Source organism: Pithys albifrons, chromosome 11 (genome assembly GCF_047495875.1).
Source record: "Pithys albifrons albifrons isolate INPA30051 chromosome 11, PitAlb_v1, whole genome shotgun sequence".
Classification (NCBI taxonomy): domain Eukaryota; kingdom Metazoa; phylum Chordata; class Aves; order Passeriformes; family Thamnophilidae; genus Pithys; species Pithys albifrons.
The window spans coordinates 10948046-10975763 of NC_092468.1; the positions used below are offsets into that span (position 1 = coordinate 10948046).

A 27718-nucleotide genomic window follows, 5' to 3' on the forward strand; every position below is an offset into this window, starting at 1 on the left:
TGTTTTATAATGATCACAGTGATGGGGCATCCCCTGAGAGAGGTGACACCGGTGTGCAGTTGGGCAGTTACTCGGCAGCTGCATAGATTGCACAAACCACTTAGAAAAATGCCTTTGAGACTCCCTTGACCCAAAAGGAATGGTGCCTCTATGGACTATGAATGTCATTTCTCTACTTGTCAAAGGGGAGTAATATTCTGATGGTAACTAGATTACTGAGAGGGTTATACACCAGAAGAAAATAATTCAATTTGAGGGTTTACTTAGAAGACAAAACCTGTCAAAACATGGTCTTTTTCCCACTGATGCCTAGAGCCCTTTGCCAGAGCTTTCAATGTCAGCAGGACTGTGCCTCTTACTTGCAACGAAAGACTCACTCTGTGATGATTACAAATGGAAAGGCTGAATAATACAGGCTGCTGAGAGAGTCCTGTGACTGGGAAAAATTCCTCACACCTCCTGCTGCTGCTTTCAGCATCATCACTGGGACTATTTGATGTCACAGTGGCACTTGCAGGGCAGCTGATGCTGCAGGGGCCAGCGTCGATGCTCCCAGCTCCAGGACTAGTGATGTAACTGGAAAGAGAAGAGCAGGTTAAGACAAACACATCAGAATGGAGAGCTAAAGGCAGCGAGGGATGAACCCTTGCTGTGATAGAGTTATCACAGCTTGGCTATTTTCAGGTTGTAATTTCCTGCAGACATATGGGAAGAGTGGGGAAAAAACAACTTGTATGTATTTCAGTTAGAGCCACTGTCCTGATCTTTATGCCTTTGAAGATGAAAAAATAAATCTCAGAGTATCTGCATCTGAATCCAGGAACACATTTTCCTCCTAATTTCACAAGACCTCCAGAGCTGCAACTAGTTATGGAGTGTCTCTGTTTTCTTTGTCCCACTTAAGGATTCAGCAGCATTTGATATCAATGCACACTGAGCATCTCATCATGTTTGGTGACAGCATTCCCCTAGATGTCAGTGGGAACTGGGAGGGGCTCTGAAAGCAGTTGTGAATCTGTTAGCTAACTTCTTCTCTACAGAGTTTTCAAGTAATCACTGTTTTAATCATGTGATATTTCACCAAGGGTTCTTTGTGCACTGAAACACATCATCGGTGAAAATTATCAGCAAAATGCACTGCAGCACAAAAACCAGCCCACTAATCTGCTCTAAAAGCTGGCAGGGAGGGAAAGTGCTTGTGAAGATGCACATGAGTGAATGACTTGCCTGCCTCTCAGGGGTCAGGGTGAAACCACCAGCAATCAGGTGCTGGGGGAATAAAAGAAAGCACTGAAAATTCAACTGTCTCGGCATGTGGGCAAGGATGACTAAAACGTCTTCTTTCATTTGAAGTCACTTTTCTGGGCAACCAGTATTTATATGTTTAGGAACAGAAGAGTCATAAAAGAGATAAAGGACTGGGTTTTCTCAAGAGGAGACAAGTCTAATGCACAACAGAAATTTTTCTCTATATTTTCACCACAGTGACAAAGTGACTCCTCTCTTTTCATTAACAATATTGTACTTGTCAAGAAAAAGTCAAGTCAATAACTAATGCTTCTTGAAACATAAGGTCTTGACATATAAGGTCTTTTTTTAAGTTAATAGAAATGAGAGAACTTGTCTGTGCCCTTCTGGTCTGAGTCACCTCAGAAACTGCTGAAAGACAGGGATCAGGGTGAGTGGGAATTGAGTATGGCTGGCTGGGGCCATGCTTGGTCCCTATGGTCATGCAGAACAGAAGACAGTGCATTCTTGCAAATTTATAAGTAACATTTTGCCCATTGCCCTCAACCACAAAATTTACCACTAATACTTACATAAAAATTAACATGATAAGGGGGAAAATATATTTTGCCATTGCTACAGATATTCCATTGTTGTGCCTCATAATAAGAGCCACTTTCAGGCTTATCAAAATGAGATAGAGATGGTTTCATCAGTGTGCCTCTGCTCTCTCAGTAATGCTCTGACCTTGGGCAGGTAATTTATCTGGTCTGTGCATCAGTTTTTCCTTCTGCAGAAAGGGGGAATTGAATTTTACCTTATAGGGGCATGCTGTGAAGCTGCAGAGTGTTAAGGTTGACAGGAACAGACCTAATAAAGGGAGAAGATACAAGTCTCTAAGGCAGATGCAGCTTTTGGGTGCATTTCCCATGACTTTACCTTCACAGTGCATTTTACAAACAAGACCAAAAAGATTTAATTGAAGAAAAAAAAAAGGGAAAAAAAAGAAAAAAAGGTAAGACATCATAAATTTTAAACATGACATTAGCAACTTCTCAAACGCCTAACATTAAATTAAATCTTGTAAATTATAAGAGCTTTCAGATGAATAAGCTAAACAGTAGTTCAAATGGAACAGAAATAAAAAGGCATTTATAGCCAACTGCCCTCCTGCCAACCACTCCTTTGCAGGCTGGGCTCAGCTTCCAGACAGCAGCTGCATCAAACATGATTTTCTAACCTACAACAAACAATTCAGCAACATCCCAGCACCTGAGAAGGTCCCTGTGGTGTCACCCCCACACTGCAACCACCATCCCAGCAGATCAGGAGTCCCTGTCCCATGCGTGGCAGCCCCAGACCACTCACATCCTACAAGAATAACAACTGGTGATTGCCAGCCCATAAGTAACCAACTGCATCGCTGTCACCAGAGTAGACAAGGATTGACAAGGGCAGATCAGTGCACTCCCAATAGGAAAGGAGCAAGAAATATGAACTGGGTTCAATCTAAGAAGACCTTGCTCATGGGCAGATGCTGATCTGGGCTTCTACCTCCATCAGGAGCATGTGCATATGTTCACTTCTCCACTCTGCAGCCAGGGAAACAAAATGTCTCTGGGACATCTGACAAATCTCTGCCCTCCTCACTGGTTTTCTGGAGGATTTTTTGTGGGTTTTATTTTTCGTGTGGCTTTAAAAAAAATATTGATGAAAGTCTAAAATTACTAAATATCTCCTTTACTTTCTCTCTAAACACTGAGTCTAATTCTCCAAATCTGCAATTTAAAAGGCATGAGAACCTCAAGATGGGTCCTGCAGGAGTGAGATGCTTTGCCTGACAAGGGCGAAGGGCAGCAAAGAGTGTCTGCACACACAGATGGGCCATGGCTGGGGTACAAAGCAGCCAGTGAAGCTGTGCAGCTCTCGCAGCAAGGACTCCCTGCAGGACCCACCAGTGCTGCTGCTGTGCTGTGCAGAGTCACAAGCTCCTGCTCTTTGCTGTTCCTGCCATCCCACTCCTCCTGGCTCTCCAGGTGTCCAAGAGGACCCTCTGAAACATCTTGTCCCAAAATGGTCATTTATGGCAGTTTCTCAAGCAGCACTGCTTGCTAGATATTATTGCTGTTAATTAGGCCTTTAGGCTGCTTGATATGCCAGAGAATTCACATTTTTCTGCTCTTTTTCTCCTGCTTCTGAGTTGCTGTATTTATTCAAGATGAAAGCCAGATGTTATATTAATAAGAGAACTGCCTTTCCTAAAGGGAAACATTCATCAGGGCAGAAGCAGACATTGTAGCTTTGCTGGGAATTATTTAAATTCCTCTTTTTTTTTTCTGAACAGGAAATCCAAGAAGATGTATTTGAAAGCAATAGTATTGTGACTGCAGAATAAAAGCCATTTACCTAGTCCATTTAAAAGCTGGTAATAGGGATTTAAATGTATTGAAGTTTAAAAACATTTAAATTTGAAGGAAAGACAAATATAAACCCAAAATATGTGTGTGTGGCTCAGCTTCGTGAACGAAGATTTGGGAAGGGCTCTCCCCACATGGGTGTGCCCTTTCAGCCTGCGCAGTGGATTTTAGGTGAGGCTCAGTGTGTGCAGAACTGGCCCCGCCGTTTAAGTCCTGAGGTTCATCTGCCATGGCCGAGCGAGCTTGGACGGTGCCAGTGAAGTCCTCAGGACTAGAACCTACAGCACCCGGCATTTCCCAGGAGGTCTCCCATCCAAGTACTAATCTGGGGCTGACCCTGCTTAGCTTCCGGGATCTGACGGGATTGGATGTCAGGGAGGCATTTAACTGCCTAAACCCAAAATATATTGGGGGAAAAAAGAATGTTTTGATAATTTACATAGCAAATACTTTTTAAGTACAACAACTGATAATTACTATCAAACCAGCTGGATTTTCTTTATATCCAGTGGCAATTGATTTTCCCACAGAGGCTTTTCTCCCAAAGCCAGGGGTTTAGCACAAATGAACCCAAATGACATTTTACTTTATGATGAGAAAAAAACCCCATTCTACAAAACAGCTCCTTTGATATTGTGTTGGATGGATACACCAGGATTATTTTTTATAGATATATATCTGATATATATATAGATCAGATATTTCTAATACCATACAGACATAAAAACAATCATAATCCTGAAACCTCACTTACCCAGTTTTGGAAAAACTTGTTGAAGTGGTAATGAAATTAACTGCTTATATAGAATGCTATATCCTTATTATTAAATAGTTCCATTATGCCATTGCTGGAATACTTTTAGTATTAATATAATCTGTTGCAATAAAAAGAAGAATACTAGCATAGCTATTTTACAGAATGTGTTCCAGTTGAATGAGCTAATTAGCTTTTAATAATGAGACCCAGCCAACGGATTTACAAAGCAACCTACTGGAGCTTAATGATTTCAAAAGCTATCACATTTACAAGTTAATGTAGCATAAATTATTCATGAGCATCTTATAAATAAGTGTAATAAGTTATTTCCAGGCCTAGTGTCGGCTTAAAATGAGGTTCTTCTGAAAAGTGCCTTCAGAAAAAGGGTCTTTAGAATAAGTGCCTTTGTGTGACCCCATACCTACTGTTTTCTGCTTATCATCACATGAAGTTGTAGAAGTTCTGAAGTAGAAGGTCATTCACCAGCCCAGATTTCCTTCAGCCCATGTATCTGCTAAGCCTTGACAATCCACATGGTTTAAGGCCAAGCAGAGGCATCAGAGGCACTCAGTGTAATATTCAACTTCTCTGATTCCCTCTTTTAATGGCAGGTAGTTATGGCTACCAAAGCTGGAGAAGCCACCCCCACCAGCACCAGTGTAGTCTTTGGTTTAGCAGTTGTTTGGGAACACAAGATTGAAACAAGAGTCATCTACAGCACAGCATTGTCATCTCACACTGTGCAGAGCCCTTGCCTTTATGACTCCTCACACCTCCCTCAACACAGAAACAAATTCCATGGAAACTTCCTAATGTTAAAGCCAGGAGAGCTGCACAGAGGCATCAGCAACACCCTTCTTCATCTTCATTTTCATCAACTGGCCCTTTCTTTCATGGGCAGGTTCTGGCTAGTCCAGCAGATTGAGCTACACTCACCTGGGTGCAAAGTACCTGTGAAAAGTTAGTACATTTTAAAAACTTTTTCTGAAAGGATGGAAGGTTTAGTAGCAAAAGGTGAATCAAGCTTTAAAAACATTAAAAACCCCAAACCAAACCAAACAAAAAAACCCCAACCAACCAAAAAAAAAGGAGTAGGTGCTCGTTCAGGAGATATTCTATAGGTAGTTAAGAATTTTGAGCCTAAAGGAGAAACACTAATTTAGAGCAAAGGGTCTACTAAGGGCAGGAGGAGGGAAGGGTTGTCTTGGCTGTGAGGTATTTAAGGTATTTATATTCCTTTGCCTTGCTCCCATGCTTGGCCTGGTTCAAGAGATTCCAACTGTCAAGAGAAACAGGACTTTGGCTGCAGCTGTTCAGGTCAGGGCTTTGCTTGGTATCACCTGTGGATGCTTTCTTTCAGTGTTCAGAATAGTTAAACTGGTTCATCAAGAAATTGCTTTGATTTGTGAGAATATTTGAAAGTCAAATCTTCTAGTGCAGAATCATCTCTGTCAAACATCACTTTTTATGCAGAGTCTTTTTTCTAGCAGGGATTTTTTATTTATCTTATATACAGTTCATAAATCTACAAGTTCTAATTCTAGTTTAAGACCAGCAAACACACAGTAAGATTAAGGCAGGAATGCTTTCCCTGTTTAATTGCCTGTCTGAGTTACATCTTGGCAAAATTCCTGATGATTTGTTTGTTTTCTTATGGATGGTACTCTAGACATTTTCTCTACTTTGTTATTTTGCTCACCAACAGGGGATCTTATATGACTAAGAAGCATAGATACCTATAGAACTTCAGACTTTCAGAAGAAGAATCCCAGCCATTCCATTCAGCTGTCATCCTTTGGGATTACTGATTTTAATTTTACTGGCTTTTTGAAGTCACAAAGATCTTTTCAGGCCTCAGAAGCAGGTATGTTGTCCTCCTCGTATTTCTGATTTGAATAATTAGCTACAATTAGTATTTTCAAGGAACAGAGGAAACAGTTGATTCCACAATTCTTCATTGAAAGCCAGAGAGCATTGGATTTTCTCTCAAAAAAGTAATTTGGCAATATTTATTTATATTATCAGGAAACAGGATGGGGGGAAGATAGTTCAACTATGTTCCTCTTACTGACTTGTTAGTAAGTAACATGGAGAAGCTGTTCAGCACCAATTTGTATGAGCAGAAGTTCCTTAGGTGCATCAATCTGAAAAATTATGACTGCTTCATTGTCCAAGTTCATCTGTACAATAGGAGAAGAGAAGATTGACTCAGAGAATTTCTAGCGAAGTGTGTGCCATTTACATTGGGGGTCAGCTCAGGAACATGGAGACAGTCCTCAAAAGATGCTAATTATTACCACCAGACTCTCCAGCTTCCTGTATCCCCTCAAGTTGTATTTTAGCCCTGCATTCTCCATCAAGATTATATAGCAACCACAGCAATCTGCAACAGAAAGACAGATAAGTAGGCATAAATATATAAGACTTGCATGAACACAAACACCACACACACCCAATGTTATAGAAGTCCAAAATGTCTCCCCAAAGGGAAAGGAAATAAGAGCAAACATCATCCCACTATTAAGAAATTTACACTGTTCTAAAAGGGTACAGAAAGGCACATGAATCTGTGAGGTGATGTCTTCCATTGGGTATCTTCCCTATGGTCACCTCAAAGTTCATACACAAAATTAAAATCCAGTTTTGCAACAATAGCAAGCAAAGCAGATGGGACAGATAGTCTACAGGAGGCTAAAAGGGATGACAGCAGTTAAAATACTTCTCTATATTTGTGTTAGAGGTATGAAAAGATAGTCAATGTGTATTCCTCAAAAAAAACCCCATTATGGATATTTAGTACCTTATGACCATTGTATCTGCTGTCAGCTGGGCTTTTAGAGGGCACCCCATGAAGCTCTGGTTCAAAAAACAAATTGGTGTGATTCACTTGCAGGTTTCAGAGAAATTATATCTTCACATGGTATGACAAAGTCCTTGAGGAAGAGTTGAGGAGTATTGTCAGTATTTGGGTATACCTACCAAAGTAGTTTCCATAAACATGCCTAATGCAGTTTAAAAAAAAAAAAAGAAATGAGACATTTCTTGTCAACCAATTTAAAATACTTTATTTACAAGACACTGGAAAGAAAACCAATGCACTTTTTTGCAGAGCTTTCTGAGCTCTGCTTTTTCTCCTCATTTAATTAGTAATTTATTAAACATTTTAAAACCGTTAAGGTTTGCCAAGCAATTCCTTCAAGCTCCATCTGTCAATGAGTCCATGAGATTTCAGTGCAGCGAAGAGCAAATGAGCAATGTCAACCAGGCACTCAGCTAACAGGAACCAGGTGGGGCTTGACACAGTATTTTCAACTTGTGCATCATTGCGTTGCATTCTTAAGCCTGGTGTGACTTCCTCGGAGCAGTGCCAAGGTCAGGCAAATCATTATTTACAATTAATGACGTCTTGAATATTGCACACTTAAATTTCTCTTCTCCTTGTTTCCTTTGAACTAGAGTCTGTCTTCTTTTGATTCTGACTCTGAGCTCTTTGGAACAAGGTTTTCCAACAACTTAAGAGTCTTTCAAAAAAGGCTGGAGTCTCTGGAGATCAGCCTCCCCACTTGCATTCACCCTGAGACAAATGATGGCTTCACAGACACATGAAACAGTGCTTTCTTCTCCTCAGGGAGCCGTTTGTTGTTCTCAAGCTGTCACCCAGCATAAGGTCACCAAAGTGAAAAAGGGACTCACTCCTACAGAACAACTCAGCTCTTACCTGCCTTTCTGCTGCTCCTCAGCTGGTGGGTTTCTGCCCAAATTAAACTCTCAGCTGCTTCATCAGTTCCTGTGGCCATGCACAGCCCATATCCACCTTCCAGCCCAACCTCCTTTAGCTGCCTCCTCTCCACTCCAAGCAGCACAGTCCCCTTGGGCAGGCAGACCCAGGACCTGAGCACAGTCTCCATCTCCCCTCTCTGGGTTCAGGGCATGGCTCCATTTTGCAGAATCCCGCTGCATTGTACCTGTAAGATGCAATTTTCTTAAATATTCAACCATAAAATCTGCACCAGCAATACATCTCCCATCAGATCCAATCTTGCCTCAAAACCTCAATCTTGTAGCTCAGCCCCTTTCCGAAGCCTTTAGTGGGGCGCTGCTTGACATGAGCCTGCCCAGCAAACCCAGCCTCGCCCACTGCCTCAGCACTCACCGACTCCCAGCTCCCGGCACACACATTGCAGCTTCACAGGCAGAAATCGCCCTGATTTTTCCCCTTTGCCTCCTTTGTTGATTTAACACCTTATGATAGATATTTTTAAGAGTCTTTTGGACTGAAAGACTTCCTAGGAGCCTGCACCATTACCCATTCACTGTATTTATTCTGAAGATGCCAAACCATCATCAGACAAATTAGACTCTTAATTACTACACCAGGAAAATGAAATTTACTGTTGAAAAATTACAATGGTCTCTTGCTGGAACACCATTTAGGAAACATGCAGAACAAGGAAACACAACAAAGGGGCATAGAATCATAGAATGGTTTGAATTGGAAGGGACCTTAAAATTTATCTAGTTCCAAACCCCTGTCATGGGCAGGGATACCTGTCACTCAACTAGCTTGCATCAAACTCCATCCAACCTGGCCTTGAACACTTCCCAACATCTCTGGGTGTAATTTCCCTAATGCATCTGGTCAAAGATGGGCTGTTGATACACGTTTTCTTTGTAACAACCAGTACTTAAAAATTTTCTCCTTATCCTTCTTCCTTAAAGCCTCCAACAGTTTACCATTTTGTAATTATTTTGTTATCTCCTGCATTTGCAGTACATTGAATCTCTCATTAGTTGCTTATACACCAGAAATGTGAGATGATTATCACTTTTTTGCTTTGAATTTATACTTTGATATGATAATTTGCTGTCTAGATAGTATCAGTAAGAGCCAGAGGAGGCACCCTGAACACCCTGGCTGTAATATGATGAAGGATTTGTGGATCTGCTTGCCAGTTCTTTAACCTTCAATCTGCCTATGCAGGGGCTTCACCTAATGCACCCCTCTGCCACCTCCATGAATTAGGTTGTGCTATAGGGGCAGAATTGACTATTCCAATACATCGCTTCTAAGTCAGTGTCTAAGCAGTATCTACAGCCTGTAGGGGAAAGGATGGTCATAAAGGACTTGTTTACAGCCCTGAATGCCCACTTCTCTTGGAATTTACTAAGTGGGTAAATAGCAAAAATGCTATTCAGAGTTTGTGTTTTATACCCTGTTCTAATTCAGTTGTAAGTCCACTAAAAATACTGTCAGTGACCTTTGCTAGTTCATAATCTACATCTGAGGGAAGAAAAGGGAGCTTGTTTTCCACTAGCATTTATTCAGTTATTTATATAATAAAAGGTTAATGCCAGACAGGCTTCCCTACTAGCACATGTATCACCACTATTTCTGAGCAGAGGAGTAGCACCAGTTTGCTGTTTGCCCAGTCTTTGATAAGATAGCCACATTTGTTTTCACAGAAAACACAAGCAAAATCCAGCCATTTATCTTTACAAAAGTTCACCCCAGGATGTTGGTCTCTGCAGGGCCCCTGTATCTCATTTTGGTTTAGGAACAGCTCATCCCTGCCAGCCCTGGCCTTGGGCACAACCTCTTGGTGAACTGGCACCACTGCCAGAGACACCAGGCCCCGGCACAGCAGGCACAAGGGGAGTGCTCTGCACTCAGTGCAAGCTTAGACTGAAATAATTAAAGTCCCTTGTCAGCTGCATGTACAGAATGTCACTGCCACCAAAGCCAAATTCCCATAGTTTTACAGCTCCCAAACAGGCTGCCAGACTGCACCTGGGGCAACATTTCTATGACCCTTCACCAACGCTGCCTAAATAAATTCAGAAGCAAAATGATGACAAACACAAAAATTGGAAGCAGCCATAAAATTCTGCCTGTTTGTATATTTCAAGACAATTCCTGTTTGTAAAAGTTCCCAGTTCCTGGACTCCTTGGCTTGGCAGCTGCTTATTTGGTTGCATAGCAACTTTCTCTCTGCCTTTGCTTGCCAGAATCAAAGGGCCACATGTTGCATAAAATAATTAGAGTATTTCTTGGCTCAGAGGGACTAAAGTTCAAGCAGGCTGGCTGGCACATTATTCTCTGCACTGGTCTCTGATTCCAAACTCTCACCTTGATGATAAATGATATTTGTAGCACTGAAATCACAGACCTATCATTTGCCTTTTTAGGACAATATGGTGTCTCCTGTCACTGCCCATCTCCTGCTCTGAAGCTAAAGATGAATGAGGCCCCTGTACAAGAAGATGATTATCCAGCATGAAGTGGGCACATCCTTGTTAGAAAACCTGGCTTTAGTACCATATTGATTAGAAAACCCAGTGCTCTCTTGGTCTTCCCCAGTGAGATGTATGATGGCTATTTTATACTTCATAAAGATGCAAGACCTGACTGTGACAGCAACCTCCTCTCTGGATGCCAGTCCTGAAGGTTCTGGCAGTCAGCTCTGACTCCCACAGAGCACACACACTAGCCCTGGCTTACAGCCTGGCATGGACACAGCCAGGTGCCAGCCCATTGAAGTATTATTGCCAGAGCCTCTGTCTGTTGGGATGGCTTTAGGACAAGACCAGCTGCACTTTAGCATGAGGCTGAAGCACTGTGAGCTCTCAGGTGCCTCCTTCAGGGCTGTGCTCTGGGAACCCTGTTTTGATGGTCTTTCATGTATTTCTGTGTACGTGTGCATTTCCTTCTGGGAGTGTCCCCCACAGTGAACACAGCTTTTCTGGAACAGAGGCCCAAGCTGTGCCCCTCATCACTGCTCTGTTTCATGCTTTGTCCATAAAATCAGTAAGGGTAGGCAATGACCCCAAATTCTTCCCAGCTGTCACAAGCATAACCATCTTTAGGAGCAGTCCAACTGTCAACAGAAACAAACCCCATAATCACTGTAAAATGAGGCACTTTTTGTGAGATCTTTAGGGCAAAAACCTGTACAAGCTTAAAATGAGAAATTACTGCCTTTAATTGAAATATACAGATGCAAGGACCCAGTTCCGCTGTCCTGTACTTCTGCTGTTCCTGGGAAATGGGTCCATGGATTTAACACAGTCATAGTGTCATTTAATTGACCACATTTTTTTTTCATTTCATAATTTGCAGAGCACAATGTCAGCTGAAATCACAGTGAATGGTCACTCTATCCCCGTGGAGTAACTCTGAACCACGTGGGCAGCCCAGCATGGTCCTTGCATTGCTTTTGGGCCAGGCCATTCATCACCAGTGCCGGTGCTTGCTGCCAAGCCACAGAAAAAGGCTCTGCCCTAACAAGGAACCATAAGAGCTCCCACTAGCCCCAGCCAATCCCCAGCTCTGTGTGGGGGCAGCTGGCAGCTCCTGAGCTGGGCATGTGAGCGACACATGCAGCCTCAGCAGTTCAGGGAAAGCCGAACAGTCACACAAAGTGCCCAGCATGCAGCTCCTGACCTACCCACCACCCCCTAACAGCTGAGACAGAATTGTCTCCTTCGTTGCCCTTTCCAAAACCCAACACTTTCCAGTTCTTCCCTCTGAGTCCAAACTGGTTGCTCAGATGTTACCCACAGGAGAAGAATCAGCCCTATTTCACATCCACCCCTGTCCTCTGATGGAGGTCCTGCAGCAGCTTGAGAGTCACGCTTAATCTACACTGCCTTGAACGAAAAGAGAAAATCTGGCTATTTTCATCATCCATCCCTTTTCCTAGCACATAAAAAGGAGCTTACCTTGCTGGAAATATGTTGAAATCACAGATTTAAAAGCTCCTGGAACTTCCAATAATGAGTCCAGTGCTGGATTTGATTTGAAATGTGCAATGAAGAAAAGAAGGGAAAATTCTGAGATCTCTCTTTTTAGTCTCTATACAACACTAAATTACACGTTTTTGAAGACCCTGTTGGCATTAGTTTCATCTTTTTTTTTGCTTTTTTTATGAGAAAGAGGTGTAGAAACCTTAAAAAACACAATTGTCAAAGACAAGAACTGCTTGCAAACAGCATCCTCACTATTTTCCTTATTGATGAGGGAACAGAAAATGTACTAGAAAACTGAACTTTGCATTTATGTCTACTTGCTTTGAAAGAACACATGAAGAACTCTGCTAGATTTTTACTGTAGACAGAGATAAAGAATCAAATCATTAATCTATTATCTCCTATCAAATTGCAAGATTATTTAACAAGAACATTGTCTCATAATGAGTTTGGACATATATTGCTCAGAAATCCACTGCGCCAGGGTTTTTATACATACATACCCACACAGGTACAGAGGAGATCAGCATTGATGAGCGGCACAGGTTCTGCAGACAGCAGCAGGTGCCTGATTAGTAGCCAAATCCCTCTGACCAGCCCTGCCCCCACTGCTAATACATAAAGAATTAATCTCCTTCATAAACGTCCTAAACTCAGACTGTAAAGTGCCTGATGGGAAGAGAAAAAGAGGTAAGACCAAACCTTACCAGCACATTGCCTGCTGTTAGCACAACCAACCCCAGATGTTCCAGGTTTCCTTTCCCTGGGGCTAAGGGCTCTTCAGTATTTCTTGAAAAAAGATCAGGTGCAGTATATCAACATTAAAAAAAAAAGAAAATTGGTAAACATAGTAAACATATGCATGTTATGTACTTGGTCAAGCTGCATTAAGAAAATTAGTATTACTGCCCAGCTAAGGAGCAGGGAGAATCATATGTCACCCCACACCCTCCTGAACGTTTCATCTGTCCTCATTTTATTCCTAAATGAAGTGCTTCAGTTGGAAAGCAAAGCCCCAAGAAGCAGCACCCAGAGTTACCACAAATCATTCTGAGAAGGACATACCAGCTGAAGCTGGGAAACCAGAGCCAAAATCTGCCAAACATGGAAGGGAGAAAGGGTTTTTCACCTAAATCCAAAATAAGGGGTTGCAATAGTTTCCTGCTGGGTCGTGGTTTTATGCCCAGCGAGGATGGGCAGCTCAGCCGCCCAGCACTGATGATGTGCCCATGCAAAGCAGCAAGCCCAGCTGTGACCTCCTGCTGCACCACTACAGGCACGGGCACCTGCCTGCCGCTCTCAGGCTCAGGTTTTGAAGGGAATGACATCTTTAGGTGTCTTGCTAATTTAGCATTCTTTCCATTCTGCATTACTATGAGCAATCAACCAGCTGCTTTCAGGTCTTGTATTTCAATTTAGCACATAATTGAAGGCTTTACACATTGGTGTTTGACTGCACCCAGGTCACCTCCTTTCAGTCGAGGAGAGGGAAGGCTGCAGCCCCTGTTCTTCTCAGCATTAAAAGGCACAAGTCATATGATCTGGGGCTGATTGTCTTTGTCCTTAGAAATACTCAAGGGTGGGCAGAAATTTGAAAGGACAATTCCTTCTTAATCTTTTCTGCTACCACTTCCCTTTACACACCACAATAAATTACAGTGAAAAAAAAGTAATCTCAAGCTCCCAAACATGTCTTCAACTCTGTAAAGATTAAATTTGGAGAGGGTAAAAGCAGACAGGTCACCTGCTCACCTTACAGCAGGGTGAAACCTCCACCTGGAAAAGCCCAGCTGTAGTTGGGCCTAGAACAATCAGTAACTGATCTGCCTGTAGGCACCTCCTCAACTCCTCTAACATATCTTTCTAAACAATGTCTGCAGACCAAGGCATATTTTTGTGCAGGGCATCAGTAATATGTAAGTTATTTGTGTGACGCTAAATACTTGTGCTAAATAGCAAACATTGCCTATAGAGAGAAGTATCCAAACATTTTTTAAAAGCAAGGACTAGTGGTACTCTGCTCTGAATATTTAGCAATGCATAAAAAGCTGGTTCCTAATCATCCTGAGGACACAGAGATAATTAGAGATTATCCCAGAAACAGTCTGTTTTATTAAAAGCCAATATATTCCAAAAGAGTCTTTCCACCCACATTTCTTTCCAAATGTCTGATGCCCTTACACTCTAAGAGCACAGACAAAGTGGGCAGAAGACTGGGTGCAGCTTCTTGAGAGCCCAGCATTTAGATGAAACATTTCTAATATTCTTCAGTCATTCTTCCAAATTAAAAATTACAAATATCTTTCCTCTCCCTATAAAGCTTCCCTTCCCAAAGAAGATCTGGGTGCCCAAGTGCCAATGTGCCCATCCTCACAGCTGTAGATCTGCCATCCCCATGTGCTCTCAGGTTTCCTGTGCCCTCCAGCTCCCTGTGGGTACAAGAACTATTTGAAAGGATACAGGGAAAAACTGTCTGCTCTCATTCACTGTCTCAGAAGACACAAGGATTCATTGTGTATTACTTTGGAAACTGAGGGCCATCTGATGGGGATTAACACACAGCCAGGATGTTTCACTCATATTGTGATTTTGCCTTAAATCCTTCTTTCTTCCTGTAAATGCCAGCATGATGTAGTCTGGAAGGCAAGCAGCAGCTCTTGCTGGTCAGGCCTGTGGTGCCCAAAGCAGCTTACAGTAGACAGAAGCAGGGAGACACTTAAGTTAAAGAAATGGTGAAAGAATCCTAAACTTTTGCTCTTCAGGTGGGCAATTTTTTGCCCAGGTGAGCAACTCCTCCGTGCACGCAGCCTGTCTGAGGAAGAAAAATGAGGGTGTTATTCAGAGAAAAAAACATTGTATTTTCTGTCTCAACCTCTTCCCAGGCTCATACTGACATGGAGCTGCCAGGTTAGGTCTGCTCAGCGTTCGCATGCCAGAGCCGTGCTCTGGGTGCGAGTCGAGGCTCTGGGCAGCGAGTTGAGCCCCACTCCTGCTGTGGCCTCTTTGCTGAACCCCCTAAAAACCCCTCAGAGAGCCCCAATCCACCACCCAGCTTTGCCTTTCAAACACATATGCAATGCCTAAATGGGGAGTATCACCTTATGCTGCTGAGGCCACCCATGGGCAGCTCAGAGGGTTTTCACGTCCCTGCCTGACTCCAACTCCCATGGTGTGCAGGACGTCTCATTAGAAATGAAACACTGGCTGAGCAATATAATTTCCCTCGTTTTTTTCTTCTTTAATGAATGCAATAGTGCCGGCACAGTTATGATAAAAGGTTCCCTCTGGCAACAGAATCATAAAATAAGAATATGATAGACCCTTTGTCTGCTCAGAGCTGTATATTGGCTCTGGCATTTTTATTTTTTAAAAATTCCACTCAAAAGTACATAAACTTGGCTCAAAGCTTCTGGAAGTTAGTTTACTGATCTCGAAGAGGATTTGCTCCTGTGAAATGTTTGTTGCAGCTCCTCCTACTTTGAATTGTAGAAATAGACATGAAAATAGCCATAGAAAAATCATAGATTTGGGGGATTCTTCCTAAAAACCTTCCCTTGGTGATAAATACTCTTGTCCTTCAAGTTTTTTTACATTGACTAGAAAAATGAGCACTCCAACATTCAAAAATGTCAAACCTAAGCCAATTTGGACAACTTTAACTCAGTTTATTTTGCCAGTGAATGGCAGACACGTTGATTACAGACATGTTTGGTGAATGCATTATTACAGCACTCAGGGGACGTTGGAGGGCACTGCATGAAGGCTTCTGCTGTCTCTGTAAACCCTGCTACTATCTGTAAGAGCTGAAAGCAAGTAGCAAATGAAGCATTCAAGATGTGGCTGGCAAAGAGAGATCTATTGATGGTGGAGGTGTTTGAACACCAGCCAAAAATAAAACGTAAAAGTAGATTTGGCTTGAATAGGTGTATGTCAGAGGCAGGAAGCACTAAAACTGAGGTAATGTAACAACAAGTTGAGGGGCAGTGGATGTCCACGTCTTTGCAGAAAACTGCTTTCTGTTGACATCATTACTTGACCCACTGACCCCATAGTTATCTCAGTCAAGTTACCTGCATTTGGGATTGTGGAACTTGTTCAGTACCCGTGCTCAAACACAGCCTCTACAGCTCCTGTATTTGCCCACATCCTCTTGGTTTTCTCCCCCTTAAACTGACCCATCTTAACAAATAGACCAACTCCCCCAAGCAGATTTTCTTCCATTCTTTTCCTGTATTATGCTTGTACTTGTTGTCCCACGGAAAGTTTGGGCTCTCCATTTTGATAATGAAATTGTGGTCAAGGGCCACTGATGTCCACTGTGGGACCCATGGCAATGGAACTGTGCTCTTCACTCCTTCCTTGGGCTGCACTGGATATTAGCACCAAACACAAGTGTTGCCTGAACATGTTTGAATATCACATCTGTACTACAAGAGGAAACCCCTCCTTAAAATCTCTATGACAGTGGGAAGTGGGGAGCCTTTTATCATCCGTGTGGAGCACTCAGGCATGCCAGCTTTCAACACACTGGCAACTACAGCAGGAGTCATGAAGCCTCTGGTTGTGCCCATCTCTGAGGATGGGGTGACCTGCTCCCTAGAATATATTGTAGAGAGGGTGCAAGTGAGCATTACCACCTCTCCATCCTATCAGGTTATAATGGAAAAGACTCTTTAAAGCAAAAGGTCTTACAAGACAAGATAATAACAAGACCCTTTGTTTGTCTGGTCTTGGTGCTTTCTTCAGCAGCTGCATCCTTGCAGTCAGAAATGGCTCATCTTTGGCTTTCATCCAGTGCATGAAACCTTCTCAAAGCCATCAGTCCCTGAACTGGACCTGAAGGGGAAGTGAAAACCCCTCCATTCACAGGCCTCAGAAAGTTACGATTTGCAAATAGTCCTTTTCTTTATGACTGTGGAAAAAACCTTATTTGCCAACAACAAACTCAGGTACATATAAGAAACTCATCCCAAAGGCAATATTTGAGCCTTGGTCCTAACTAATGGAAATCATGAATATGTGATGTAGTGGTAAATCTTGTCCATGGTGCAGTAAATCTGTCCAAAATTTTGCAGGAGATCTCATACAGTGAACTATCTCGGCAATAAATTATTTCAAGTCATAGAAACAGGACAAAGCAATGAAGATGCTATAACCAAACTGTAGAGAAGAAACTAAATAATTTCCAAGAAGTATTAATTTTATATAAATGTATATGCATAGTGCACATAAAAATACATATAAAATACATATTTGTGTAAAATCCCATTACAGGGTATGCCAGGCACACAGGTTTCTGTGTAGAGTACACATGCTACACAACTACAAAAATGTTCCACAGCGATTTGTTGCTTTTAATAAGTTTGCCCTTAAAACCACAGTTCATAACCTTGAATATCCACATTTTGAACTAGAGTGCTTATAGCAAGTTTTTTATATGGTAGTTTTCTCACTTATAAAACTATCTGTAGATTTGACATAACTATGAAAAAATATTTTCTTCCAGTACTATTGAGAAGGGGTATATTTTCACTAATTGGCAAGAGCTGTTAATCTGGAATATATTAATTTAATTGGTTTGGCAATTGATTGTGAATTTGCACTCTGACCGAGGTATGTATTTTGCATAGCACTATAAATACTGAAACTGTCAACTTGGCTGACAAAAGTATTCTCTCTGTTTTAGCCCTAAATTGCAGCATTTGCATTAATGTGGGCAAACTTGATAAAAACAAGCCATGAAGAGATAAAATTGCCTTGAAAATGAAATGTAGCATTTACTTAAACAATTCCTTTGTGTCTAAAATACTTTACGTAGATTCTTGTGTCGCTTGGCCAAATTGAGTTGCTGGGTGAGTACAGGGCAGTTTGACAACCACAGAGGTACCAGAAGGAAATGTGCAGGTACTCAGTGTCACAGAAGCGTTGGCAGGCCATGTCTGTTAAGCAATCAAATAGATTTGTAGTAAAATCTAAATGAGGCTTATTAGGGAGATTTAGAAATCTGACAAAATAGTATCATATTGTCAACATAAGCCCTAACCCTCCTTTTGGGGTTTCCAGTTATGTCAACTGTGGTGTTTGGGATACAAACTCCACTCCAGTGTGAGAGGGTAGAAACTTTCCACTCCTTTCTTAGCTCTGCCTTGTGCTTTGCAAAGCATTGAGATAAGGCAGGTTTGCCTTCAGTGGCAGCTCAGTGTTTGTGAGTGAAGAAAACCTTCCTTTTCTCCAGTAATTAAGAAGGGGAATAACATCTCACCTGAGTCCCCTGGGACTCCGGAGCCAGCTGCTCCACCAGCCCCACGGGGTCCAGGGCACTGACAACTATGGTGTGTAGCATTGTGCAGCCAAGTTCTGCTGCTGCCTGCTCCAGCACAAGCATTTGCTATCCAGCTCTGTTAATTACAAATTGAAGGCATCCACACATTCAGGATAGCTGCAATATTTTCCCAGGAATGTGAGAGAGATTTGACATTCACAACTTCAAAGTGAGGGAAAGAAGGAATTTAATTCTGCATGTGTATGAGGTAATGTCAATTCCTTGCAGTCAGGAGACTGGGGCTTAATTGATATCATATGGCTAACAAATGTACTCCAAAGCCAGCCTCATTTGATTGCTTTTTAATAACTAATAACTCTCGGTGGGAGTCCCAAATATGTATGTATGAAAAAGCGTGCCTCTGTTGCCTGCCAAGATCACTGTTACTGAAGCAAATTTGTACCTTTTGCAGTCCTGGAATAGATACCAGCAGTGGCTGGACACGTACTCTCTCCGCCTGCCCCAGCCGGGAGCGTCTAGAGGAGCTGCGGTGAGGTCGGAGGGTACGTCCCTGCGGGCAGCAGTGGCTGCCTGCCCTCGCTGAGGTTTGTGGCCAGCCGTGGCTGGAGGGAGGACTGAATCCCTCCCAGAGTTCTCCCTTGCCTGCCCAGGCCAGCTCCACATGAGAGCACCTGCCCACAGCTGCAGAGTTGATAAAGGGCCACCAGGCAATAATTCTGTCAGGAATCATTTTTGCCATGGAGTTCATTGCCTTCCCAAGTCACAGATCTCAAAGCAAGGCACTGTCCTGTGAGATGGGGCAGGAGACTCATCAAGGGTTGGGCTCCTCAGTCTCCTTGGAGGTCCCACGTCACCCTCCCCTGCTTCTCAGAGCCTCCCTGCTCGCTCCAGACCTGTCTGTGGGGCACTGGCTGTGCTGAGCAGGGGCACCGGCAGTGTTCAGTGCCCCTTGGCCCAGCAGCAGCACAGCTGCCTGTAACTGGACCTGTTTTTATCTGGAGCTTTGCACCAGATCTTTAAAAAATTCTGATCTGTGTGTTTTTCATTCTGCCCATGGTCAAAGACTCTTCTTGCTGTGGTTGCATCTGGGTTAGTAACAGCAAAAGGAATTCAGATGGCTTGTGTCTATAATCAGTCCTAAAACTGGGCAAAATATACTTGGAATAATTGGAAGATATTTGATTTCTGTTGCTTAACAAGGAGCAGGCTTAATTCAAATGGGTTTGCAGGAAGGGTATCAAAGTGCATACACTGAAAGCAATTAATGAGGGACCTCTCCTGGGCCTATTAGAAATACTACTAGGAAGAGAGCAAGTTATGAAAAATTATGATGCAGGACAGAAAGAGGAAAACAATACCCAGGCTGGATAATTAATGATGAAAACAAAATTATATTCTATTTGGGAAAAGAATAAATGCATTGAAGGAGTCCAGGGGTACTTCTGTGAATAGAGACTGATGACTGGTGCACTACCACTGCTTTTGTGAAGCACAGGCAATGTTTCAAAATTAGTAGAAAAATTATGAGCTTTAAAAATTATTCCTCAGAAAAGCAGAAGTGAAATGCCAAAAATTACTATTTTGTGCTGCAAAGGGGAAGAAAAATTACTGCAGTGTCCATTCCTTTGCTATTTCCCCATTTCCAAACCACCAGAGGTAATGGGCACATCAGAGCATGTCTGTCCTTCTCCCCACTTCCTACAGAGAGAGAATGGGACTAATTTATAAATGTCATTCCTGCAAGCAATGTTGGGAAAGGTTGTGGCCTGTTACCATTAAAATGTCTGGTAACTTCATTTTACATATATGCATGTTGATTTCACCTTGCCTCTATAAAGCTTCCATTGATTAATTTTCATTAGGATTCACACTAAATTGCATAATACTAACAAAATTATGTGAAGATCTTTCCTTAGGCTTTCCACTTTGCCTGCTTCTCCTTGTCCATCATAGCTCAAAATTATGATATTTCTCATTTTGGAGTATTACAGGTACTGTTATTTCATAAATGTCCATTAAAAGAAAACAAAATAAAACCACCCAAACAATAGAAAACAATACTCATTGCAATGGAATATTATTGCAGAACATTGTTCTGCAAATGGGTGCTTTAGATTTCAACTTCAGTAAACGCAGTTCATCAAAGCTCACAAGAACTAGTTTACAGCTCTTAAAAACAAGAGTGGTGTTATTATAGTTAATGATTAAGCAACATGGTAGTTGTAGCAGATGATTCTGGGCTGCCTCTGGGTAACATCTGCTATACCTTTATACAGTATCGATAGATGTACAAAACCATCCAAAAAAACCCTAAACCAAAACCGAATACACCAACATTGGTCTCCTGTTACAGGGCTGGTGCTGCTGTAGGAAAGAATTATAAGAAATGGGGGGGATCTTCAGGTTTAAGTTTTACTGAACGCTGCAGATACTCAGCAGTATATGTGACTAGTTCCTTGTGCTGTTTAAAAGGCAGATCTCCTACCCTCCTCTTCTTGATACAAGTGAGTTGTTTAACCTCTGTCATTTTGTTCTTTGTCACTTGGGCATGATATTAGTAATAGAAATAGTTTACAGCCTTGTGGGGACCTAAATGGATAATTATTAGAGTTTATACAATTAGAGGTTGCGTCCTGCCCTGTTTGTTGTTACCTTTCATGTCAAAGGATGCAGTACATCCTGGTAATTTGTTTTTTTCCCTGTCTTTTATCTGTGCTTTCTTCAGAACACTGTTAATGCTGAAGACCCACATCCTGCCCTTGGAAAACTGAGGTGGTTCCTTAGCCAGTGCCTTGCTCCAGCTTATGGAGCTGCTGCATTAGTGCTCACCGTGGGCAGGTAAAACCACTTTTATCTTCAGTAAAAGCCATGCCTGGTTCCAAGTGCTGATCATAGGGATCCAACCCAGATCCACGTGGAGCTCTCCTGCCACAGCCCTCTCCTCAGTGAGACTCAGGAAGTGCATGGATGGAGCACTGTCACAATCACTTAACTGTTTCCATTTCACAATAAGATGATATAAAAATTCTTGTGACTGAACATGCAAAGGCGCCCATAAAAAAGTCTGTTAATTTTTACGCCTCATAAATGTAAACCACAATGCACTTTAAGTTTGCTGTGAAAACATTCCTCTTAAAATCTGAGTATATAGGACACAGAGAAAAATAGGATTTCAGAACAAAAGTCTAGTTTCTAATATTTTGAGAATTCTATTATTGTTAATTATCCTGTTTTGCCTTTCTTTATTTTCAAGTCTTTAGGAATATATTTCTGAAGATCTGCTCTTTTACTGCTGTTCTTTGATGAATATTTTATCACATAGTAATCAACATCTTGTAAGGCAATTGCACGGTTTACAGCACTTACACAATGAAACATAAAGCAAATAGGGGAAGCAAAGGCAGAAAGTGAAGTCATTAAACCTTCAAACTTTCAGAAAAGCTGGAATGACACAAAATTAATTCATCCTAAAGCCAGGGCAACATGGTTCACATTTCCTTGGAGCACAAGCCACTTCCAAAGACCCTACAATGCACAAAATGGAGCACTGCTCTGCCTGCTACAGTAATTCCCAGTTACTGAAGAGACTTATATTAATTTTACTGTGCCTTCTTACATTTACATCTGAGAAAAAATAGTGTTTTCTATCCTTGAAGTGCACACAAGAATTTTTGGCTTCTAAATGTAGAAGTGCACAATTTACCTTGGATTTTCTCCTGGCATTGTTCTGCCCATGCCTGGCACCTCTGAGCTGCTTCCAGATGAGCATTCCTGATCCACTGGAGTGAGCTGACAGAGAAACACAACACACTGAGCCTTGAAGCTGGGGTTAACACAGAAACAATTCAGGAAATTGCCATCACTATCTCAACATTTTGAATGGCATTAATCTTCAGCCCAGCATGATTGTTATTGCCTTGTCTATGGAAACATCCAAAATGCAGTGCTCTGTAGCCCATTTTTTTCACAGGCTTTCAGTGGGGTCCATGGGCTACTAACCTGAGCCCTGAAAATCAGAGGGACTAACCAAATTAAACCTTTCTTCTGATCTGCTTTGCAAATGCCCCTTGATACTTGTATGGCCACCAGCCCATCCAGAGATGTTTTGAGAAGGAAACAGTGACAGAGAACTGCAAGGAGCCTTTAACCCTGTTCCTATGCAGGCTCACCAGTCCATCTGACTGCAGCCTCTCTTGTCTCTCTGTCCCTGAAAGCACCCACCCTGCCCCCAGGGGGCACAGGGAGGATTGGTGACTGCTGGCACTCCCAAGGACAGCAGCGCTGGTGGGACAGGGGCAGGAGCCAGCTCAGCACTGTCCTGCCTTTGGCTGCAGCAGATGCTGCTGGAACACGCCTGGCCACCCAGAGCCGCCCATTAGGGAAGCACCACGTAATACAAGATGGGAAGGGGAGAGAGCAAAGGGAAAGTAATATTTATTTTTGAACATTAAAAGAAAATAGTTAAAAAATCACCAGTGTTGGCAAGGAAAAATACTTGATTTGAGGTTTGCAAGTGAGCAATTATATTTTCAAAGCTGCCACAAAGCCTGCCCTTTGTCTCACAGGATCTAATCCAACACCAGCTGAAATCACTTGCCCATGGACTTGCACTTGGGCTTTCATGTAAGTCAGTCCTTTACATAAAAACTCACAGCCCAAAATTACCCAGCAGAACTGTTTGTAATAGCTACCTTTCTGCAAAACACTGAGCAAATAAGCCTCCGTATTTTAGGAGCATTTTTAATATTTACTATAAAATTTTATTACGTATTAAACTTAATTACCCAAATTAAATTCTCAGTTATTGTACCTGTGCATGCTGTTTTATGTTTTGCTTCAGTAGTGCCAGATAGTATAGCTATTCTATTTTATTTTGAAATTTTGATTGCATTTATTCAGGTATATCAGCTTGGTGGTGAAGTAATGATAGAACCTGGTTAATCTACAGTATTACTGACAGAAACCATGCAGGCTGTATAGTGCCAGTCACAGCTGGCAGCACACACAGGAACTTCTTTTGAAGAAAGGCTGCAGTGATCAAACAAATGGGGCTGTCTGCTAGGTCCTAATGTTGAATGAAAAGCAGATTTCCATTTTGGAGCCAAATATTTCTCAAAACCAGGTTTTCATAGATGAAAACATTGCGTCACCTTGGGGGCAAAGGGAAAGGATACAATGAGAAATTTTAAGGCAAATGAGCCTTATAGTTTGCCAAGCATATGACAGCTGACAATTAATTTTATTTATGCATTTATGGAACATCTTTTAAATTCTTATATCAAGCATAATAACCTCCTTCCCCCACACCTTGAGTCTCCACTGCATTAAACTACTGAAATAAGAAGTTACATTCTTATTAATTTAATTTGAAATCTGAGTTCCCTGTTCCTCTAAATGTTGTAGCAGGCGTGTATTTTCTGGTAAACTCACTGATGAGCTCTGCTAGCCACACAAATAATACAAGCATAATTCACCGCAAAGATATGCCTCTTTTAGATACCACTTCATTTATTCTTTGCAGTAGCTGAAAAATCCAGGCATGAAATCATGTTTTCCAGCTATGCTTTTTGTCATATTTATGGTCTCTTTGGTAAAATCAAAGGAATGCACTTCTGTGTAATGGGGCATAGTTTGAATGGGGCACAGTAACCATCACACCATAAAATTTAGAGTTGGGCTGCTTGATTACAAAAGCATGTCCTCACTCCAGCCTTTGCACAATGCAGCTGTTTAAATCACTGGGAGTTTAAAATTGGAGTCACTCAAGAACTAAAATTGCATGTGATGGCAAAATGGAAGAAGATATTGAGTCTGGGCTGCCAATTTGAGAGCAATTTCTGGAAGTCTGAGGGCTTACTGATAAAATTATGGGATGTAGAACATGCAGCAATCATTAAACTCCTTTCGCTTGCATTGTGAGACTTCCCATCTGAACACTTCACTGTGGGACTCCTTGAATTTAGAAACAGGTACCAACAAACATGAACAGGGTAATGGTATTTTTGAGGAATGAAGCCTTTAATTTCTGCTGGTTTTCTCCTGAGATGTGCTCTCTTGCTGCCACACGTTCATTTATTACTATGTTGGACAAAGTCTTGCAATCCCTTCTTGGTTTAAAAATGTTCATGATGTGCCAACCCCATGTAAATTTTCAAGTACATAACAATATGCTAATGCAATGGCCACAATCCTTTTCCTCAAGGTGATGAGCCTGGAGAAAGCTCCTAGGAGACCTCACTGCAGCCTTCCAGTACTTCAAGGGAACTTATGGAAAATGGGGAGAGAAACTATTTACACAGGTAGATAGTGACAGGACACGGGGGGAATGGTTTTAAACTAAGAGACAAGAGATTTAGTTATTAGGAAAAAATTCTTAACTGTGAGGGTGACGAGGCACTGGCACAGGTTGCCCAGAGAAGCTGTGGATGCCCCATCCTTGGAAGTACTCAAGGCCAGGTTGGATAGGGCCCTGAGCAACTGGATCTAGTGGGTGGCATCCCTGCCCATGGCAAGGGGGTCAGAGCAAGATGATATTTAAGGTTCCTTCAACCAAGCCACTTATGATGAATTGATGATGGTGATTTGTGCCATGGCTTAGTTTTTACAGTGGAGCCACCTCCTGTCACATCCTTTCTGGCAGGTGGGCAGGGACCTGGCCCCCACCGCTATGTTTCTCTCCTCTGGGAGCACGAGGCAGAAAAATCTGGTGAGGTGACACCTCATCTTACACTATAACTACAATAATTACATTGTTATAATAAACTGCAGTGGCTTTTCTTTTTGTATTTTTTATCCCCCTCCACAGAAGTACCCAAACCATGTGAGCTGTCAAGGATGTCCATGATGACATGTTGTGACTCAATAACACTCAATAAAAGCATGCTTTTGCTGCTTTTCCTAATTACAAATGATAAATAGCCCTAAATCTTTTTTTTCTCAGGGTAACTCCCAGTTTTCCAAAGAACAGATACAACCAGACTTCTCCACCTAAAATACTACATACTGAAAACACAGTCACTTAGTTTTATCAGAAACACATAAGAAGAATGCTGTGATTAACAGGACAGAGCTAATGTCTGGCCATTCTCTCCTCAGGATGATATCTCAGAGTCCAGGTCTAATGCAAAGCATCAGTAACCTCCATGCAGGGAGGTTCCTGCAGGGCACAGGCCAGAGCACAGTCTGTCCTCCATTGCTCCTTGAAGCAACTCACACATTTGCCACAGGAGATGCAGTTTAAGGATTACCAGACACCATTGTAAGTCTGCTTTTCCTGGTTTTTCTAACTCTGTTGTCAACAAAATATCATTAAATTCAAAAGCTGTAAATTCAAACCCTGTGCTAACAGTGTGGCACCTGCAACAGCACAGGAACAAGCAGGGCATCCTCCTTCCTTATAACCTCAAAACTGTTTAAATTGGAAACGAATGGAAAGCCATTGCCAAAGCAACACATCCCAGGCAAATAAAGGTGCAACCTTCCTTTTCAGTTGTTGAATGATTGTAGATTTTTTTCCCCACATTTGCAGCTATTGTTTCTCTCCTTTCTATTGAATCTGGGTGTATACTACTTCAGGCCATTTTGATTTCCACCTGCATGAAATTTACATATATCTTGCATGGTCTGACATTACTTGATCTGCAAGATTAGAGTTAATTCTCTGGTTTACCTGATTAACTCCACTGAATTGATCACACTTCTCTCTCCAGCTAAGATGCACACAGCTGCTCATCTAAAGCATACAAATTATCTCATAGCCTAGTTATGCCGCTGACACGAGGTCATGAAAAATGTGCCAACAAAATAGAATCCCCAGTGCTCCAGCAGACAACAACGAACCTCATATTTCACTATAACTTGGCAATTAAATCGGAAGAAATACCTTGGGAGAGGAGCCATTCTCCAGGATTTCAAGCAGAACAAACCACTGTTGCTGAATTAGCTGAGACCCACTGCAGTGTGCAGGCAAAATGTAAACCATGCTGAAACTCTTTGTTCTTAACCTCTCTAAAGGCATAAACTAGGATTTCTGTAAGTAAGGCACAGGGAAAGCCATGACCTGCTGCACAAGACTGCTGCTTCAGGAAAGCTCAGCACAGCTCAGCATCACTTCATCCTGTAAACAGAGGAGGTGCCACTAGCCAGCCAGGCACCCCTCTCATGGCTTGGCCCAGCTGAGAGTGCACCCCACAGCCAGCGATGACAGGGCTGTCTTGGCCCCACGTGTCCTCCCACGTGCCTGCTGGTGGCTGATGCTCCAGAGACATGTGAGCCAACTGGGACCACCAGTCTTGTCCAATGTCCACCAGTCCTACCATCCTGACATGGAGACATTAATGACCTGAGGCAGTAAAGATGTAGATGCACATCAGCAGAGACCTGTAATGTGTCAATCAGTGAATGCTCCACAATTACTTTTGGTTAAACTTGTCCAAACTGCAGGAAGGAGCCTTTCCCTCTCCACTCACCACAGCCCAATGCATTACCACATATACCTTTCACAACACTGGTAGGGAATGATGTATTTTTCTGACAGGTCACACAAATTTAATCAGAGCATACTACCTGCAGAAGACACTGCGATGGCCCAGGGAGCAGAGCAAGGTTCATTGGAAGTGACAGTGACCTCCTCACAGGGACACCAGGGACAGGCAAAGCAGGACGGCCAAGCCAGGGCAGAGCAGTGGGTGCAGGGATTGCCCAGCTCCTCCCACAGCAGACCTGTCTCCAGCTCATCCCAGACCATTCCTTCACTACCGACAAGCAAAGATCACTAGAAACAGCAAAGGGAGGCACAAATGCCTTTTCTTTGTGTGGCTGGAGCTGACTCTAAAAGACACAAAGAAACATACCTAAACCTCCAGAGAGAATCCAGTCCCACACCATTTAGGAGAGCCTGGATAGATGTGAAGCTGGGTCTAGTCAATTAGTCAGGCACAGTTTCAGATTTCACCTGTTTCTGCATTGGAATAGGTCTGACATATTTTATGGATACAAAAATATCCCACAGTTGACTATCATCATTTAACCTCATTTTTCCTTTCTAGAGGAGTTTCCTTTGAAGTTCTTCTGCGTATTTCATTATTGTCCTGGGATCTGGAAAAGCTGTTGTTACTTGAAACCACCAGATCTGGAATCCATTAAAGATGAGACTGAGCCAGGGAGCACTGGCATGGTACTGAGCACTAAGCCACAACAGTTTAACCCAACTGTGCAAGAAAACCTTGATTAATTATATCCTCAGTAATTATGTCTAAAACTATTTCTACTCTATAAATGAGAGGTAAC

At 42.3% G+C, this 27718-nt stretch overlaps 1 protein-coding gene across 2 annotated transcripts in view; it reads right to left on the bottom strand.

Moving 5' to 3' along the window:
• Nucleotides 1-504: 504 nt before the first annotated feature.
• PID1 (phosphotyrosine interaction domain containing 1) overlaps nt 505-27718 on the bottom strand; it is a 117490-nt gene continuing 90276 nt past the window's right edge. Inside the window, exons 4-6 of one of the 2 annotated variants that reach the window (XR_011698738.1) lie at nt 6699-6784; nt 6138-6581; nt 505-576 (exon numbers count right to left, since the gene is read on the bottom strand). Coding sequence is in view for 1 of the 2 variants with exons in the window: in XM_071566229.1 (XP_071422330.1) it covers nt 6477-6581; nt 6699-6784 (191 nt within the window). In the remaining variant the exon portion in view is untranslated. Of the gene's footprint in view, nt 577-6008; nt 6582-6698; nt 6785-27718 lie in introns of those variants that run through there. The other variant, XM_071566229.1, reaches the window with a different exon arrangement.